The sequence below is a fragment of the Pimephales promelas genome, chromosome 24 (genome assembly GCF_988280905.1).
Source record: "Pimephales promelas chromosome 24, fPimPro1.hap1.1, whole genome shotgun sequence".
NCBI lineage: Eukaryota > Metazoa > Chordata > Actinopteri > Cypriniformes > Leuciscidae > Pimephales > Pimephales promelas.
This window is the reverse complement of record NC_142792.1, coordinates 3,561,348-3,578,612: the sequence shown is the minus strand read 5'-3', so window position 1 is coordinate 3,578,612 and position 17,265 is coordinate 3,561,348. Positions and strand designations below refer to the sequence as shown.

The 17,265-nt window shown below is 38.0% G+C and overlaps 1 protein-coding gene across 3 annotated transcripts in view; it reads left to right on the top strand.

Moving 5' to 3' along the window:
* dock4b (dedicator of cytokinesis 4b) overlaps positions 1–17,265 on the top strand; it is an 84,263-nt gene that overhangs the window by 52,431 nt on the left and 14,567 nt on the right. For 2 of the 3 annotated variants that reach the window (XM_039667918.2, XM_039667916.2), the window contains exons 26-43: positions 9–107; positions 856–950; positions 1,565–1,640; positions 1,727–1,827; positions 2,101–2,159; positions 2,231–2,379; positions 2,477–2,562; positions 3,091–3,117; positions 3,244–3,339; positions 4,268–4,328; positions 4,689–4,782; positions 5,936–6,084; positions 6,746–6,832; positions 7,849–7,953; positions 8,044–8,185; positions 9,856–10,022; positions 13,689–13,775; positions 14,685–14,861. In XM_039667918.2, coding sequence (XP_039523852.2) covers positions 9–107; positions 856–950; positions 1,565–1,640; positions 1,727–1,827; positions 2,101–2,159; positions 2,231–2,379; positions 2,477–2,562; positions 3,091–3,117; positions 3,244–3,339; positions 4,268–4,328; positions 4,689–4,782; positions 5,936–6,084; positions 6,746–6,832; positions 7,849–7,953; positions 8,044–8,185; positions 9,856–10,022; positions 13,689–13,775; positions 14,685–14,861 — 1,857 coding nt within the window. The remainder of the gene's footprint in view (positions 1–8; positions 108–855; positions 951–1,564; positions 1,641–1,726; positions 1,828–2,100; positions 2,160–2,230; positions 2,380–2,476; positions 2,563–3,090; positions 3,118–3,243; positions 3,340–4,267; positions 4,329–4,688; positions 4,783–5,935; positions 6,085–6,745; positions 6,833–7,848; positions 7,954–8,043; positions 8,186–9,855; positions 10,023–13,688; positions 13,776–14,684; positions 14,862–17,265) is intronic. The other variant, XM_039667917.2, reaches the window with a different exon arrangement.

Below are 17,265 nucleotides of genomic sequence, written 5' to 3'. Positions count from 1 at the left end.
TTTTTCAGGGGGAGTTTGTCTCGTGTCTTTTGGCTCTGTTGAGGCATATGAAGGACAAACACTACCAGCAACTCCTCCAGAGGTTCACCAGTAAAGACGACCTGCGGGTGAGTCAATTTTCAACTTTGTCTTATTGGGCCAGTTGTTCAAAGGTAAGCTGATCGGATTTTGGTTATCGGATTGGATCAAATCTTGAAAATGGGTTGTTCAAAAGGGAAAGAAGGATCTGAAATCAGATTAGATCAGGGAATCCAATCCTACTTTTAATCTGGATCAAACCTTCAGTTTGTGTTGTTCAAAACTTGTCAGTGGGGTTGGATAACTTTGATCCAAAAAACAAGATTATCCTGATCCCAACAGGGGTAGGATTTTAAGGTGCATTTCAGGAAGAAAATGTAGTAAAACTTTAAAATTTGTCAAATAATACATTTGTATCATTTAGTGTATATACTTTTATTTATATTTTGCACTTGACTTGTGTAACCGTTGTAACAGTGATAAAGTAGACATAGGCTAACAATTAGGCTATTCAGTATAGTAAAGTAAAAATAAAATAAAAATGATCTTGTCAAAATTTGTGTTTTGTCTCAAAATAAGAAACACTTACAGTGACACCATGTTGGCTCTTCTAACTGTTCTAGCTGGTAGCCCACATTGTGATATGTTCCCATTTAGAGCACTAGTGATCCGGATTTGGTAATCTTGAAAACTGTGCATCTGGATCAGGGTGATCCAGTCCAATGTTGCTTTGAAAAACCGGCATAAAAGGAAGACAACTGGCCCATTGTCATCAGTTCTTTATACTCACTAAAAAACATAAAAACACATGAAACATCCTCTTTCTCTCTCTCTCAGGACTTTCTCCTGCATATCTTCACTGTGTTTCGGATCCTGATAAGACCGGAGATGTTCCCCAAAGACTGGGCGGTCATGAGGCTCGTCACCAACAAGTTAGAGGCTTCTTTCCTCGTCCAATTTTACACGATGGTTTTTAGAGTCGAGATCGTAACCATGTCTTGAACATTGGAGGGGACAAAGTTTTTACAAAGCATAAAGAAATAGAACAGTGAAGGACATTCTGGGTCTATTTCTAATAATTTTGCATTAAAATATGTAATTTAATTTGTATATGTCAATGTTTCTTAGGACTTGCATGAATCGCATTCATTTTCAATTAAAAACATCCATATTTGATTAAAAGTTGAGAGTAGTTTACATCTCTGGATGTTACTTGTAAGTGGGTTAACATTTCTATCGTATATGTTTTCTATCGTTGTTTTGCTATGTACATCTTACCTCTCTCTTTCAACGTTAAAGTGACGCTTCACGCTGGAATTAAACCCCATCTACTTTGATTTAATTGGCCATCTCAGTCACTTTGTCATTGAGTCAGACTAGACTAAAAATGTAACTTTTCAACATTTTTGTCATCCTAACAATTTTCAAATATTGGGGGGACAATTTGGCCATTTCTAATTATTGGAGGGGACTTGTTCCCCTCAATCTCTGTAGTGGTTACGGTATTGAAATTGAGATCTGATGTGTGATCATGTTTGATTCACAGCATCATCATCACCACTGTCCTCTACCTGTCAGATGCTTTAAGAAAAAACTTCCTCGGTGATAAGTTTGACTACAAGGTTTGTCTTCAGTTTCAGTAAATCATCACAGTCGATCTGTTTATTTTCTGTGTGGCGCAGCCTCTAAACTCTCCGTTTCCATGTAGGTGTGGGATTCGTACTTCTGCCTGTCTGTTATCTTCATCAACCAGCCTTGCCTTCAGCTCGAGACCTTCTCTGCATCGAAGAGGAAGAAAACACTGGAAAAGTGAGTGCCTGCAACCCCTCTGAATGTTCATACTTCTCTACTATATAGTCTGCCAAAAGTCGTACGTCAAATGAATAGTATGTCTGAATTTATAAGGCTATTATGGATGATTTTTTTTACTTTGCAATTTTTATTTGCGTATTTCATCGCTGGTTCTTCATCAAATGCAGTATGTTCGGACAGTATGTGTTTCAGATGTGGCTACAGCGACCTGACATTCTTCAAATGACATAGGATGGCTTATTTAAACAGCATTTTGTGCTTTGTGTTTAGGTACGGAGACATGCGTGTCATGATGGGATGTGAGATTTTCAGCATGTGGCAGAATTTAGGTAGGACCTTCCCAGTTATCCGAAAGCTTTACTCCCCCTCGTATGGGAGACGAAAGTTTCTTGTCTTGCAGGAGAACACAAGCTGAACTTCATCCCAGCAATGATCGGCCCGTTCCTGGAGGTGACGCTGGTGCCTCAACCGGACCTGAGGAACGTGATGATCCCCATCTTTCACGACATGATGGACTGGGAACAGCGCAGAAGCGGCAACTTCAAACAGGTCACCCGGCGCCCCCTTCTGGTCACTCATAGGACATGCAATTATCCGACTCCAGAGCATGTGAAATATATTTGACATGGTTTTTATTTTGTAATAGGTGGAGGCAAAACTTATTGACAAGCTGGACAGCCTCTTGTCCGAGGGAAAAGGAGATGAAACGTACAGAGAGCTCTTCAACAGCATGTGAGTGAGAGGACACATACAAATGAACAGATAAGAAGGTGCAGTCTTTCGTGGGTTGATCTTTAGTTTAATGTTAGATTAGAGCAAAGCGACGAGACGGTAAATATTTGTCCAGGTCAGATCTCACTCATCTGTGTGATAGTGAGTGTGTTCATGTGTGGGTTTGTGTGCGGCCGTGAAAAAGTGTTTGCTACCCCTCGTCTGAATTCAAATTGATGCACATTTTTAACATTGTATAAGGTCAGATTTCATCGTAGATTATGGTAGTGGTGATAAAATGGACATATAGGTTTGTTGTGTGTTTTTTGTGTGTGTATTTAAAGTTGCAATTCTGCAATCTTCCATTTTTGAATAAATATATGTAAGATCTCTCATGATATCATGATAACTAGTGTAAAAAAATTGAAAATCAAACACTTTTTCATTTTTCTGCACTCTACTAACCATACTAACTGTACTAACTGAGTGGCTGTTGTTGACATTAATCTATTAATATGAATTTGTTTTATTTATGCTGCTCTGGACTAGAATTCCTCTGTTCGGTCCATATCCTAGGTAAGATGATCAGTAATCACTGTTCTACGGGACGGCTGTGTGTCTGTGAGAGCGTGCAGGGCATGATGGGTGATGTGGTGGGCAGCTGTATGACTCGTTGTCTGCTTTGTTTGTCTTCTCTGTCAGTCTGTTGAAGAAGATTGAAAGGGAGACGTGGAGAGAGAGCGGGATATCCCTCATAGCCACGGTCACGCGGCTGATGGAGCGACTGCTGGACTACAGGTGACACGGAGCAGATGCGCACGCAAACACAGCTGTTGGAGACTGTAACCGGACTAAACGAAAATGCTGCGCGTTGATTTGTGGAAATGCATATCAGTGCTCGAAATATATTGACTTTTTAAAGGGATACTGCACTTTTTTTTGGATATAGGCTCATTTTACAACTCCCTCAGAGTTAAACAGTTGGGTTTTGCCGTTTTAGGAATATCAGTAACCAGACAGTTTCTGGTCCCAATTTTTTCCTACTATGGAAGTCAATGAGACCAGAAACGGTCTGGTTACTGATATTCTTCTAAATGTCAGAAAATCGGCTGAATGGATTCGAAGATGGTAAAACCTAACTGTTTAACTCTGGGGGGAGATGTTAAATGAGCCTACTAGACTACACGAAAATGCTGTGCATTGATTTGTGGAAACGCATATCAGTGCTCGAAATATATTATATATTATAAATATTAATATATAATACATTTATATTGACTTCTTAAAGGGATACTCCACTTTTTTTTTTTGGATATAGGCTCATTTTACAACTCCCTCAGAGTTAAACAGTTGGGTTTTGCCGTTTTAGGAATATCAGTAACCAGACAGTTTCTGGTCCCATTGACTTCCATAGTATATTTTCCAACTATGGATGTCAATGGGACCAGAAACTGTTTGGTTACTAATATTCTTCTAAATATCAGAAAATCGGCTGAATGGATTCAAAAATGGTAAAAACCCCACTGTTTAACTCTGAGGGAGTTGTAAAATGTGCCTATTTCCAAAAAAAGTGCAGTATCCCTTTTACTCTATATTTGTGGGGGAAAATTTTTTTTTAAAATGATGTTTAAAATGATTAAATTCTTCATTGTCAGATCATGATGTATTTTTACCCTAGTCACTACTTTTGGCATATCATACAAATTACACTCTTTCTGTTTTACAGAGACTGTATGAAGTTGGGAGAAGTGGATGGGAAAAAAATTGGCTGCACAGTCAGTCTCCTGGTATGTTTTTTTTTTAGATTTTTATAATCTTTTGTGCCATTCTTTGTCACTTCATGTCAGTATTATTCACCCTGTACCTGTCGGTTTACACAAACTGGTGGTCTTTTTTGTGAATAGTGTCAGTTTGGTGCTTAGTTCAAGACAAGGGAAGTGATTTAGCACTTTAATTCATTGCGGAAACACTGAAGTCTTTCACTGCTGAGGGCTGACGGTGGACGACCTAGTGCTGAAGTGATTTCCTGCATTCTGCTGCTTTCTTAGCCGTTTGAATCGGTTCATAGCAACCAGAACGACACTTCAGATAGGTGCTGAAAAGCACTTCATATCCACACTCCACCACTCTCTGTCTCTTTTCTGCAGAACTTCTACAAAACGGAGCTGAATAAAGAGGAAATGTACATCCGCTACATTCACAAGCTGTACGACCTGCATCTGAAAGCACAGAATTACACAGGTACTTGAGCATGACACGAACCAGATGTAGTTCAGGGCCCACAAAACCAAACTCGTTTGAGCTGTGCTGCTTGGAACGTTTATAAGCTCGAACCAATAATAGACAATAATAACGCCCGTTTCACACATACTCCGTTTGCGGTGCGTATTTTTTTCCGGACCCATGTTAACAGGTTAGAGCTTTCACACTGCAACCGGATGCAGTCCGTCGATCCGTTCCAGTTGGGATGTGTACAAAGCAGTGCAGAGATCGTTTCCGCACCGAGTGTGGAGAAAACAGGAGAAATTGTGCTATGATCGACAATTCAAAGAAGGCTTTTCAGTCCACAAATCATCAACATTCACCATGAATTTAATGTAGTAACGCTAACTGTAATCATGGGTTTGTGGCAGAAAAAGTCGAATGTTTTTACATTATTAATTTCAGGGTTCGTACAACCTTTTGAGAGTGAAATTCAAGCGCTTTTCAAGTGCCTCACGCTCTAAATATTATCCAATTTAAATGTGATGACCAAAAACATTATTTGTTCATCTATCAAAGATTGTCCCCATTTCTAAATCTAAAAGTTTCAAGATGTAGGAAAACTAACACGAGGCAAACAAACACTTATTTCAAATTAAAACATTTATAAATGACCACTATAACCGGTAGATGGCAGCAGAGGACCACTCCCTAAAAGTTTTTCCCCCACATGTTTTGCTTTTAATATATGTATTTATTATTAAATCGCTATGATAAAACATATCATCAAGAAAATCACTTTTTTGTACTGAAGTATGAAAAGTCACGAAAAAAACAAGTCCTTCAAATTGCAAAGAATCACACAGAAAGCAAGTAAAGAGTACTTCTTTTATAATCAATGAAGTGCAGTATGACGCTATAGAGCAACAATGATACATTTAATAAGAGTAGAATACAAAAATGTTGTTGTTTTAAAAATGTTTTATCTGCATATTAACTTAAGCTTAGTGCTTTACTGTTTCTTTTCTAAGAAATAAACATAATATTATTAGTAACTGCACTTATTAATGCAAAACAATAGCAATTGCCTATCTTTGTAGAGTGATCGGTGCCACTGCTCTCAAATGTTATTATGGAGCCCTTTAAGTTTGAAGCTACAGTTATCGGATATATATATTTGATGTATGTGCAGAGGCCTCGTATACACTTCTGCTGTACGACGAGCTGCTGGAATGGTCCGAGAGACCGCTGCGGGAGTTTCTGAGTTACCCTATGCAGAGCGAGTGGCAGAGGAAGGAGGGCCTGCATCTCACCATCATCCAGAACTTCGACCGTGGAAAGGTCTGAATTTCCTGTTTTTGTTTCACGTTTCCAGGCCCCTTTGGTTTCTCCTCACGATATCCCTTATGACTAAGTGGTATCCCAATCACTGGTTTCACTTTATTTGGATGGTCCCTATAACCCTTCAAGGTCTTAGGGCTTTTAAGTCCACCTGGCACTATGTTTATATTTTGGCTTCTGGAACGGTCAATTTTCATAGCAGAGTAAAGAGAGACATATTTCTGGATTCTACAGATTCTCAGCTACAATTTGGATGCATTGAAAATACACTTTTTGAAACAATTATTTGTGTTATAATGTGATATTTCACCAACAAATACAAAAACAGAAATTTCAGAAACACATTCAGTTGTCTATGAGTAACGTTGCACCTACATCTCTACTAAGTCTCAGTAGAGTGCTAGTAGACTGGTATGGTTAGGGATAGAATAAGTTGACTTGTAGTTGCAAGTAGATTGTCTGTTGAAGGAGCATCACAATAAAGAATATTAAGCGGACAGTCTACTGATACTCTAATGAGAGTTAGTTGGCATGTAGTTGCAAAGTTACTTATAGGAACCATCAAAAATAAAGTGTTACCCAATCACTTTATCAGATAATTCTCCTAGTGTTGAATTATCAAACTGCATGTGAATTAAAGTTCACCTCTTTACCTCCTCAGTGTTGGGAGAATGGCATCATCCTGTGCAGAGAGTTAGCGGACCAGTACGAATCCTACTACGATTACAGAAACCTCAGCAAAATGAGGGTGAGTTACAACTCTATATGTGATATGACAGTTCTTTGCATTTTGCCAGTTCTTAAAGGGGTCATATCATGGAAAGCAGTCTCGTTAACATAAGACCACCCACATATACATATCAATTGGCATCTTTAGGTTATTTGCATAACTCTTAAAGGTGCAAGAAACTTTTTTCAAAATCATCCATAATTAGTTTAATAAATTTTTTTGCACATCATTGAGTTTTTCTTTGTCATGCAAAGATGTTCCAATTTGTCAGCGCAACTTTGGAAAATATTAGGGCTGTGAAATGATTATCCAAAATAAAAATTTGTGTTTAAATCATATATGTGTGTGTAGTGTTTATAAATATTTTGTGTATATATATATATATATATATATATATATATATACACACATATATATATTTAAGAAATATTTGCATATAAAGACTTTATATATATTTATACAAAATTAATATTATACATAAATATAATTATTTGATATATTAATAACACATTTTTCTTAAATATATACATGCATATGTGTGTATTTATATATACACAATAATTATACACACTAGTACACACACTTATATGATGATTATTTTGGATGCGATTAATCACGATTAATCGTTTCACAGCCCTAGAAAATATGTAAAGGACCAATATTTTTTGATAAACCTTTTTATTTTTCTTGCTAATTTTTTTTTTTACACAAATGTAAATTTCAGGGTGCTAAGCCCCACTTTTTAATTTTTTGTAAGGAACTTAAATCCTACCTGGACACTCTCAGTACATCCAGCAACTCCAAAGCTCTCAAAACTATCTCACTGTGTCATTTGCATGATACTCTCCTGACATTATAACATGTAATTGTACTCTTAATTGGATTTACCCCATGGCATTGATTTTGTATGTTCTTTGAAAGGCAAAAATAATAATAATAAATAAAATAAAAACGTTCAGTTGATTAAATGCTACAAATGTGTAGAATATGGCCTCTTTTTCATTTTTTGCTAATAATATAATTTCAAATCACAGATGATGGAAGCTTCATATTACGATAAAATAATGGACCAACAGCGGCTGGAGCCAGAGTTCTTCAGAGTGGGCTTCTACGGCAAGAAATTCCCCTTTTTTCTTCGGGTATGTGTCATCCTGACATCCTGCAGTATATTAGTCAGTAACTCTGAAGTCCACTTGGTGTCAGTATTAACCAGAGCGTGTGTCGTACAGAATAAGGAGTTTGTGTGTCGTGGTCATGACTACGAGCGTCTGGAGGCGTTCCAGCAGCGCATGCTCAATGAGTTCCCTCATGCCATCGCAATGCAACACGCCAACCAGCCGGACCAGACCATCTACCAGGCTGAAGCCCAGTGTATCCTCCAGATATCTCTTGTCTTTCCCAATCACTCACACACTAGCATGAGAAAGAGTCTTACACCTACAGGCTTGCATTGTATAGATATTGTCCTAATCCCTCGTTACTCACATCCTTTTGCCCATACTAACTGATTTACTCATTTTACTATTAGCGGTATGCATGCATTTGTCATTACTTGGTTACGAATTTGAACACATCCCCTAACACAGAGTATTACTCTTTAGTGTGCACAAATTCAGTAAATCTGGCAGAATCCTAATGATTTAGGCAGTTTATGCTGAAATTGTGGGGTTTGAATTTCATTTGGGGTGAATTAACTTGGCATTTGGAGGCAAATGTGACACCCAAACTTGAAAATAGATTTCATGATGAGGATGTTAGGAATAATTCTTAACCTTCAAATGGTCTTTGTTTCCTAAACTTCTGGGCTTCACAACAATTGATTGAGTAATTGTACAAAAAGAATATACATTTTTAATCATACAAATATATCTTTTTTTGTTTACTTCTCATCTATTCATTAATGTTGTGTTTTTGGAGATATAATGTACTTTTGTAAATTCCTCAACTACACCATTAGCTTGCATATGAAATATAATTTTTGTATTTATTTAATACATTGTATTTATCCTCTAGTACTAGGCCTTCATTTCTGTGTAAAAAAAAAAAATCAAATTTATGCCGGATTTTTATTTTATTTTTATTTTTGACACATGAAGAAAATATATTTATTTATTTTTTTCCCATTCATTTTTAATTTCCCATTCATTTCAATGTGGGGTCATATTGACCCAGAAGACCAGAAGTGTAAACTTTTGTTTTATTTTTTATTTTTTACATACCTTCAGAACAACTGAATCATGCCCAGTTTATTTTTGTGTGTGTGTATAGATAGATAATGCATGAAAAGTCACAAAATCTTATTCCACTGAGATGAACTGAACCTTTTTTTTTTTAAGTAAAAGTCGATTGGGGTCGTATATACCCCATGACCCGATTGAGGGTTAATAGCACACTAATGATAACTATTAAACGTTTATAAAAGTAAAAATATGCTATTTTTTTCAATATGAAAAAACTACTTTTCAATATGCTATTTTCTATAATACAGTGTCATAACAGTGTCAGAGTGAAAGCACTACAACAAGATTTTTCAGAACAAGCACAAGGTCCACCTTAAAATCACGTCCACGTGGCTGAAAATCGATCCTCTGAACACACATCAGGCGTAGAGACGGCGGGTCACATGAGAGCGTTTGTTCAGTTGATGAGACATGTACCTTTAGGCCAGGCGCTCAGTGAATATGTGTCCTCTTCAGCACAATTAGAGCAGACAGGGCCGGTCAAACTACATGAGCACAGTGTTTTGTTATCCAAGAAGACATCGATTAATCATTGGCCTTCTTTGACGTCTGGCCTGTTTGATTCATATGTATGTGCTGATTAGACCTCTTGTGTGTAATGTTGGATATTTAAACATTTGTGGAGGATGATTTCCTATTGTGCGGTCTGCATTTGGACTGGCTGTGAAATAGGTGTTGCCACAGCAAAGTCATGCAGTATATCACATCAAAAATCAACCATATACATCATACAGTAATGTTATTCAAATGTGTTTGTGTTCAAACGACACGTTGCTTGTGCCTTGACCAACCTTCATGCAGATCTGCAAATCTACGCTGTCACACCAATCCCAGACAGCCAGGACGTCCTACAACGTGACGGCGTTCCCGACAACATCAAGAGCTTCTATAAGGTCAACCACATCTGGAGGTTTCGCTACGACCGGCCGTTTCACAAGGGCACCAAAGACAAAGAGAACGAGTTTAAGGTGAGTTCTGTCATCTTTATAATCATTATAATCTGTTGTGGAACACAAAAGGAGATGTTTTGAAGAATGTGCTGGTTTCTGTTTTCCAAGCAGTTTCCATTAATGCTTAATAAAGCTTTGAAATAAGATACAAAACCATCAATAAAGGGACCATTAAAGTTGTTAATATGACTATATTCCAATTGTTCTGAAGTCATATAAAAGCTTTGTGTGATAAACGGACCTCTAGTGAATCAGAGAACTGGATCGTTCTGATTTGTTCATTCATTAATACCTGTTTTTTTATTACATCACTATAGCGCCTTTTCCACTAAAGCATTTTGAGAGCCGGTTCGGAGCCAGTGCCTGCGTGTGAACCAGTTCTTTGTGTTTCGACAGCCAAAGAACCGGTTCTCGGCCCGGAGAACTGGTTCCAAAGCGGCACCAACTCTTTGCTGGACTAGAACCGTTCTTTAACCTGTTAACTGTCACCCCCCTTTTTTTGAATAGACATGAAAATGCACATTTCGAACATAAATGGTTGTAATTCAAGAATGCTTTGGAATATAGACATATGATTGGTCTTGTTTTAAAGAAGACATTTGGCAGATTTTTGTAGAAGTGAAATAAATTAAGAAAGTGAAACAGAAAAAAAGTTATAGAAGTTTGAGTTTATGGAAATGTACAATGTAAAAATATTAATTATTCATATTTTACATACAATATATATTTTCAAAACCTGGGCTACTCTAAAATGTCAGAAAGATCAAAGCCAAAAATCTGAACAAGTTGTGTTTCAAATTTTAGGTTGATATCTCAAAAAATGAGCTTTCAGTAAGATTTTGTTTGAGCGCAGTACCAAACTTTTTCACTAGGGCACAATCAGACTCCATTACTGCCCATATAAGGGCGCATGCATTTCCATTCGTGTTTTGAGTGATATGAACCATTATTTTCACAATTTTCATACAATTTCTGAAGTAGAGATCCTATTCAGAAGTAGCATGGGAAGTTTGGCAGATTTTGATATGAATTGAACCTCTAAGAAACACATACAAAGAACACGCATGTAAGTCATAGCTAGCTGACACGTCACAAATGGTGAATTTATTATTTTTTTCATGATATTTCAAACTTTTCAGACCTTTTTTTTCCAAAATAATTGAATGGATTCTATCTTTTGAACTTTTGGCATGAAAACAAACTGAGGTATCTACCATTTTTTCATGATTTTTCATGTTTACTGCTATTTTAAAATAAAGGTCTGAACACGCCTTATGAGTATGAAAATATTCTTGTTTTATATTGATAAATTATGGCTCCTCTGTAATATATTTTGAAAATCAGTCACCAAATATGGAAACTAGAGATTGTAAGCTTTCAAATGATATATAGTTTGTCATGCTTACGTCGGGGGCTGGGGCGGGTTTAGATGTGTTCTAAACATCTTTTCTGACCATAATAAAGGATCGCAAAGCCAAGAGAAACATTTGCAGAAACACGATAGAGTCCGCCTTTGTAATTGTTATGCTTGAAGTTAACGCAAGCGTTTCTATTTTTGTAATTTTTTTTTTTTATTGAAGACATTATAAGCAAAGAAGAAAAGTCATAATATAGAACAAATAAATGAAAAGAAAAAAAACACAATTACAGGGGTACATAACTTATCAGAAAAAAGTACATAGCAAACGAAAAGATTAAAAGACTTACATATTTCAATAGCTTGTTTTCACGTGACGTCACGCAACTGCGTTGCCATGGCGCGAAACGCAAATGGAGGGCAGGAAGTGATTTCTATATTTAGGAAGCACTTTAACACACTCAAAATGCCTGTGTTTTGCGTCGTTTACGGTTGCTCGATCAAACCACGAGGAGTTTTTATCGTGTGACAAAAGTTGTTGTTCATAGGGGGGAAAATACAAGAAATTGACAGAAAAACACCGGGAAAAATGCCTTATAAACGTACGTCTGCGGTCGCGAGGAGCCGAATGGGAAAATGCCTGTGTGTGTGTGCGCAGTGATCACTTCGTCAACTGTGAGTTAATAAATTATTTATGTGGCTTATAATTACATTATTCAGGTGTTTAAATACACTTATGTGGCTGTTTGTGTAACGTACCAGTTTCCGAACTTTGTAAAGTCAAAGTATGTCTGTAAGACGAGTTAGTTGCTGATATCTACAGCCTCGATGGCAGGCAAATCTCTCAATTCAGTTGAAAATCGGTCCTCTTCATAACGTAAGGATCACGTCCAATATATGTTTCGATTTTCTGTTTATATATTTCTCTTGTAATAGCGTCTAAAGTAGTACAGTACGGATTTCCCTCCATCTCGTCCATTGCGCTCTTCACTCCTTGCCCTCCATCTGCGTTCCGCGCGTCAACACAATCACGTGACTGCAAACCACCTATTGTTTTTAAAGCTTTCTTGGTATACGAGTTAGAGATAATCCAAAAGTAATGTTGTATTTGCAAGCGTTTCTAGCTAAGACGTACGGCGACGTACACAGTGACGTAACGACGTCGTTCCCTGGGCGCTCTAGTCAGTGGAAAAACAAGTAGGTTCTGAAGCGGACCTACTCCGAACCAACTTTGAACCAGCACCAGTTCCGAACCAGTTCTTTTTTTGGTGGTATACATGAACTCTCATGAATGTACCAAGGAAATCTGGCCTGCTTGCAAACAGATTCAGCAAAAACCAACTTAAATTTCCATCTGATTCTTACACAAAGCTATTTTTTTTTTAGTTTTTGTAATTTAGTGCACAAATCGTCAAATGAACCACTTTTATGGTGCCGTCCATTTGAAGCTCGAACGCTCTTGTCTTGTCATTGTAAATGCAAGCGCAAAAATGACCATTGCTTTCAAAATGCCTGGCTGGTTGAAAAAAGTCATGAGGGTGAGTAAATAATGTGCGAGTCTTTTTGTTCTCGTCTCTCTTGTGTATTCATTCCTTCACTTCTAGTGTCTGGCGGCCATTGTGTGTGTGTGTAGAGCTCAGGTGTTCTCTCACATGCTGCATTATTCACAGCCTCGGTCCAGAGAGGCTAATTAAAGTTTTAGGAGCTGAGAGACCAGCTCCTTCCAAATATCATTTCCCTTCCCCTCTCACTCAATATTTCCAGCCCAGACAATCACAGCCTCGCTGTGGATTCGATCCACCGCAGGGTTAGATCTCCCCCAACCTCCGGTGGTTACCGTGTTTGAAATAAACTGTTTAGCCTGCCAGATATTATATTCTCAGAGACACCGGGGGTACTCACCACCCCGGTCCACTTACCGCCCAGTAATAATGTCTGAAAATCTCATTTAGAGGAAAACTTCGGCTGAGACACTATCCCGATGATACGATTATATTGGACTGAGGTGGTTTTGAATATCACAATCAAGCATCTGAACTTCTTACAGAGAATCCTCCGTTAATTCTCAGGCTGTGCTGGATGGGAAATGAATTTATGAATGTGAAATTTAATATGTGGAGCAGTGTGGGTTGATAAGCAGACTGTGTTCCTGAGAATGAGCTGTTTAAAGTGTAGATTAAATGATATGTATTATACATACTGGAGGGGGAAAGTCACTCATTCCTTGGAATATGTTGTAGCCGCTTTGCCTTATGGGATTTCTTGGACTTTCTCTGACTGGTTTGAACTCTGATGTGTGTCAATGAGCGTTTGCTTTTGCATTTCAGAGCCTGTGGGTTGAAAGAACGACATTAACGCTTGTTCAGAGTCTCCCAGGCATCTCCCGCTGGTTTGAAGTGGAGAGGAGGGAACTGGTAAGGAGATTTCCCATTAAACTTTTTCTTTTGTATGGTTCTCACACTCACCACTTTAGGTCAGAGACAAACTCTAGCAAATACTCAAATGCTTAGACAATGGATTGTGTGTGTGTGTGTGTGTGTGTGTGTGTGGTCTTGTAGTATGTACTTATTGCGCGTTCTGGGTAGAAAAACTCAATGCACTGGTGAGCTGGTGATTAATAGACATGGACTGTTAATTGTTTGACTTGTATTCTTATCAATATTCTCACTTTTGAACTTAATTAATTAATGGTTCTACCAATAAATTACAACATTTGGTGGGTCACTAAGCAGAACCTTATATTAATGGATGCAAAATAAACTTATTTAATTAGGTCACAGAATGACTCATTAAAATAATGGAACTCTTACTACCTCTTCTAATCTATAATAATTATAATCTGCACCATAATAAAAATGCATCATCATTTTTTTTATGAAACTTACCCACATTTTAGTTTTTATAAAAAAGAATGCATGAAGCTGAAATAAAATATATATTTTTGTTTAAAGCAGAGGCTCTGTTGTTTCTTTTTGCTATATTGTATTGTGGAGTAAATTTAATGCATCCTTGCTGAAACTATTAGCTTCATTAAAAATATACGTAGATATATATTACTTTTGAATGTTAGTGTGTCAAAAAGAAAGCCAATGCAAAAAATTGGTTCTGCATATTACTGAATTTAAAAAAGGAAATCAAGAATAATTGGATTACAAGAATCAAAACTCACAATATATTTTTTTATACCAGAAGCTTTTACACTCCCATGCTTGAGTACAAAATGACAAAATGAATTTGTTGCTCTTCCAAAGTTCACCAAACATTGAATGAACCAATGTATCTTGGCTTGTTGGTGAACTTCCCTGGGTGTTTTTTGGCCACAGGTGGAGGTGAGTCCGCTAGAGAACGCTATTGAGGTCATCGAGAACAAGAACCTGCAGTTGCGGACGTTGATTACGCAGTGTCAAACACGGCAGATGCAGAACATCAACCCCTTGACCATGTGTCTCAACGGAGTCATCGACGCCGCCGTCAACGGAGGTCTCGCTCGCTATCAGGAGGTTCGTTTTCTTGTAATTTCGGTTAAAGGGATACTCCACTTTTTTTGTAAACAGGCTCATTTTAGCACTCCCCCAGAGTTAAACAGTTGGGTTTTACCATTTTCGAATGTATTCAGACGATTTTTCTGATATTTAGAAGAATATCAGTAACCAGACAGTTTCTGGTCTCATTGACTTCCATAGTATATTTTTTTCCTACTATGGAAGTCAATGAGACCGGAAACTTTCTGGTTACTAATATTCTTCTAAATATCAAAAAATCGGCTGAATACATTCGAAAATGGTAAAACCCAACTGTTTAACTCTGGGGGAGTGGTAACTCTGGGGGAGTGGCCTATTTCCAAAAAAAGTGGAGTATCCTTTTAAATTGCACTAATTTACTGTATATTATCTGTATTCTCTCGGACTTGTGTCCTCTGTCAGAGAACGCAGAGCCGAGGGGATTTCTGGAATACCTGAAGAGTTTAGATTGTCCGAAAGGGAATATCTTTGCCATAACTATAGAAACCACAGCATTGAAAAAAAGAATAATTTCCCTTGTGAAACCCCGCATAAAAAAAAATCTATATAATCTCAAAGAAGTCATATGCTGTGCGAATACAACAGATCTTTCCAGATTGTGTGAATGCTTGTTGCATAGCAACCTCGCTTTAGTGTCACTGCAGTTTTTACCTTGATAGACTTGTAGAGCAGCCATAAAGAAGACTATCAACTGCATACATGCAAGGTTTGTGTTTGTACATGTTCCAGAAAGTACATATGCGTTAAATTCTTTTCATGTAGTGCCCTCGCCGAGTGTCCTGAGGCGAAGGGTCATGGGATGAACAGCAGTTAATATATTTGGATCGCAAACATGACAGAATTACCAATTAGTTGTTTACTGAGCGTTCCAGCTGTTGGCATTAATATTTGCTTGCTTTTCTGCACTTTAAGGTCAGCCCTCAAGGAAATCCCACTCGAAATTCCTCTCCATTGCAAGATCTACCTCTTAATTGGCTCATCCCCTACCGGTTTTTTAAAACCTTCTTGACATCTGTGTCTTCTTTAGAAACTCAAGGATTTGTTTTAGTAAGGCAGAGGTATATATATATATATATATATATATCCCAATTCACAAGTACACCTGTAATTGCACCTCGCGCCGTTCTCTCACTTCAGCCACGTCCTGCTCACCACAGTATTATATTCACATAAACTATAGAAGTCTTTTTTGCAAATGGCAACATCTCTTTCCACTGCTCCATCTGTTTTCCTGAAGCCACAATACTTCCACACCCATGACTTGACGCTGACTGGTGTGTGTCACATTTCACTTTCATTGCCAGCTCGCTCTGACGGTTCCATCGCTCTTGAAAGTCAGACTCAACAATCTGTGTGAACCTTTTTACTGTCTATAGTAAGTAACGTGTATGAAGCGGTGTCAGAGAATGTCTAATTGAAGAGAATTGGCACTGGCTGGTTACTTCCGGGTTCTGGACTGGCTGCAGTAACACGTCTCTGTCCATGCGGGGGCGCTCGCAGTCGAGTGCAGAATGAATAGGAGTCAATGGGGTTTCACCCCCAGAAATTTTTTGTCAAGTAATTTGAAAGTTGCATTCAAAAGGGAGGGCTAAGATAATACACTTAGCTGAAAATTGCATTTTTAAGTTCACTTATCTGTTCTAAAAATCTGTTCAAAAATGTGATGACGTCACACAATAGCAGAATGCTAGCGTGTTCCGGCCAACAACGGCCTAACCTGTAAGAAATCAAAAGGACATAAGTACTCGATCATTCGACTTTTGGCCTATAATCTATATTGAACTTGCGGAATCAACAATAAAATCTATTTTGATTTAACGACAAGCAGGTGAAAGAGACACTTTTAGCCGTTTAGCCCCATAGACTCCCATTCATTCTGCGCTCGCCCGCGATCACCTCCAGTTGAAGTCTAATGGAACTGCAACCAAGATGATATACAATGGGGCTAATAGGAAGTGCCAAGGCTCTCCGTTAGACGGGCTCTGGCGGTGTGAAGTTGAAGACAATAATGAGGTTAGCGCCACCCGCAGCTTAGGAATAGGTTGTACGCATATATCGGAGCTGATGCTGAAAATAGACAGGCGGCAAAATAAACACATTAATCGATTCTGAATCGAATCGGCGGCTGTATAATCGATGGATCAATACGAAACAATTCGACGTGGCGCGCGCTGTCACAAAAAAAGCTGTAGCCTACACAGCCATGCGAAATGAGGTCTTGCCGGTCTTGTGCACCCAACGCATCTTTTTTGCCGCGCTCGTGCGGATGCGTCGAGTATAAAGGCTTTACTACGTGTCAGCGCACGTAATTTTTCTTACACAATGCGAGCCGCGACCATATGGGCATCAACGATTTCCATGCGATTTGTCCTCAGAAAAAAAA